This window comes from Microtus ochrogaster, unplaced genomic scaffold (assembly GCF_000317375.1).
Source record: "Microtus ochrogaster isolate Prairie Vole_2 unplaced genomic scaffold, MicOch1.0 UNK88, whole genome shotgun sequence".
NCBI classification, from domain to species: Eukaryota; Metazoa; Chordata; class Mammalia; order Rodentia; family Cricetidae; genus Microtus; species Microtus ochrogaster.
In genome coordinates this window covers 382,942-385,560 of record NW_004949186.1, presented here as the reverse complement: position 1 = coordinate 385,560, position 2,619 = coordinate 382,942, and the positions used below count along the sequence as shown (strand labels likewise).

At 36.8% G+C, this 2,619-nt stretch overlaps 1 protein-coding gene across 1 annotated transcript in view; it reads left to right on the top strand.

Annotated features, from left to right (window-relative positions):
• Vwa8 (von Willebrand factor A domain containing 8) overlaps positions 1-2,619 on the top strand; it is a 317,895-nt gene that overhangs the window by 34,074 nt on the left and 281,202 nt on the right. Inside the window, exon 3 of the mRNA XM_005370880.3 lies at positions 1,646-1,716. Coding sequence (XP_005370937.1) covers positions 1,646-1,716 — 71 coding nt within the window. The remainder of the gene's footprint in view (positions 1-1,645; positions 1,717-2,619) is intronic.

Below are 2,619 nucleotides of genomic sequence, written 5' to 3'. Positions count from 1 at the left end.
GGAAAAAAAAATATCACTTGCATTCCTAACACCCTGCAGTCTATAAAGAAAACACAAAAGGGGAGGTAAGAAATGCAAGGCTCAGTGCACAAGCTTAAGTCGCCCACGGAGAAACCACATTTGAGTTTTGGGGTGCAATTCATTCATACATTGAAAATACCTTTTTTTTTTTTTAAAGAAAAAATAAAGTTGTTTAATCACAAATAAATAAATAAATAAACCTGTAGAAACTAATGATTGCTGGGAGGGGGAGAATTAGCCTCTTCCAGAGATGAACCCCCTTAATGGTTATCCAAAACTCATACTGGTCAGCGCTGAAACCATATACACACAAAGAACAACAAAAAAGGCTTTGATAAAAATACATTGTTTGAAACTCTCAAGGAATTAATATATTATCTTTCAAAAAGTGGGGATGGTGATGTAGGTCAGTGGTAGAATGTGTACAATATGTAAGGCCCTAGATTTAATTCCTAAAGAGAAAAAAAAGTCTGAGGCTAGTGTGGAATATATAAGAAGAGCTTCAGTGTAATAAATAGGCGCACATACACAAATGTTCCTTTTGACACAGTAGTTTCTTTTTGGGAGAGCTCTGTTTACTGAGGAAAAATCAGCACATGTTAAAGCATGTATATATACAATATATATTTTAAGATTTTAGGGTTTTGGGTAGGAACAAAAATTAGAAACACCAAGTCCATCAATAGGAATAATGATTATCCATAGCTATTGAGAAGAAAAACAGATTTACATCTGTGAATCTAGAGAAAATCATGATGTTATCGTTAATCAAAACCATTTTTTTTTTTTTTAAGAACATCTTCTGTTTGGAGTGCTTCTAACAGTTTTCCTTGCAGGGCTTTGGTCTAAGAGTGGGACCGGGCATAGAAGAGTCTGGAGTAAAGAGCCTTCAGTTTACACACTTGAGGGCTTGTTGTCAACCCACATTTCTCTTTAAGGCAGGGTATACTAAGTAGCCCAGGCTGGCCTGTAGCTTAGGCTCCTCCTGCTGTAGCCGCTAAGAGCTAGGATTATAGGTGTGCACCCCCATGCTGACTCCCACATGCCCAGTTTCCCAGTAGGTAACTGAAGCTCCATGTCTAAAATAAAGATTTTATTACAGAATGGCTACTTTACACATTTTAACTGCTTTTCCCCTGTAATCTGAATCACAAAAAAATTTACACTTTATGTTTAAAGAATTTGGGCTTGTTTAACAGGATTTGAAACTTGTTGGTTCTTCTGAGATCCATATATAAGTAAAGATGATTCCTTCCCTTTATGTTTTTGGTGATTTTGTTATGAGTATGACACCCAAACAAAGATGTCTCCAGCAAATTCTCAAGTTCTTATAGATAAGCACTTTAGGGGATAGGTTGTTAAATGAACTTGAATGTTAAGTTATGATGAAAGCATTCTGGTGTGTGTCACCTGTCATCTTGCTGCTTTTTTGGTGACTCACTATTTTTCCTGTGTAGCTGTTGTTATTGTATAATACAGATGTTTTTAAGTAACAAAACTTTCTGTTACTGTTGCAAAAATAAATTCAATCAACACAGAAAAATCAAGAAAGCATGAGCCTGACTGTAAGCACCGAGGATGGTCCACTGTGTGTGAGTTCACTATTTTAAGGTTGTGTTACTAGGTATAGCAGGGCACGTTTATATTCATCTGGTACAGTTTGTCAGCTGTTGCTGTGATCAGAACACCAACCAGGTAAATCTGTGACTCAGAAAGGTTGTTGTGTCTGTAGAATTGTCTTGAGTTCTGTATAAATGGAATCATATTGTATTTTGCTTTTTATATATGGCATGACATAATTACTTTGAAATTCTACCATGTTGCACATTTCTCTATTTTAAAAAAGTATTATTCATTTCTATAGGTGTTGGAAGAAGGGCACTTGTTTGTTCCAGGCTGCTTAACCCTGAAATAATCACACAGAAACTATATTAATTAAATTACTGCTTGGCCTATTAGCTCTAGCTTCTTATTGGCTAACTCTTACATATTAATTTAACCCATCTCCATTAATCTGTATATTGCCACGTGGCTGTGGCTTACTAGCTAAAGTTCCCAGTGTCTGTCTCTGTTGGCTCCATGGCTTCTCTCTGACTCTGACCTTTTTTGTCCCAGCATTCAGCCTAGCTTTCCTGCCTAGTCCTGTTCTCCCCTGCCATAGGCTCAAAGCAGTTCTTTATTTGTTAACCAATAAAATCAACACATAGACAGAAGGACCTCCCACGCCATTTAGGTGTATCACAACTTGCTCACCTGTTGATGCACATTTGAAGTTATTACTACTTTGAGGCTTTAGAAAGAAAACTGGGATTATGAGATTGTAGGCTTAGTCTATTTAAATCAGGATATTTGTTTTTCAGCTATTGAAATGTAGAAATGTATTTGTTTATTATGAATTTTGCGTATTAATCCCTTATTCTCATATATGTTATACACACACATCTTTATAAATATACTCACTGCTGGACGTTGGTGGCACACGTCTTTAATCCCAGCACTTGGAGGCAGAGGCAGGAGGATCTCTGTAAATTCAAGGCTAGCCTGGTCTGCAAGAGCTAGTTCCAGGATAGGCTCCAAAGCTACATACAGTGAAACCCT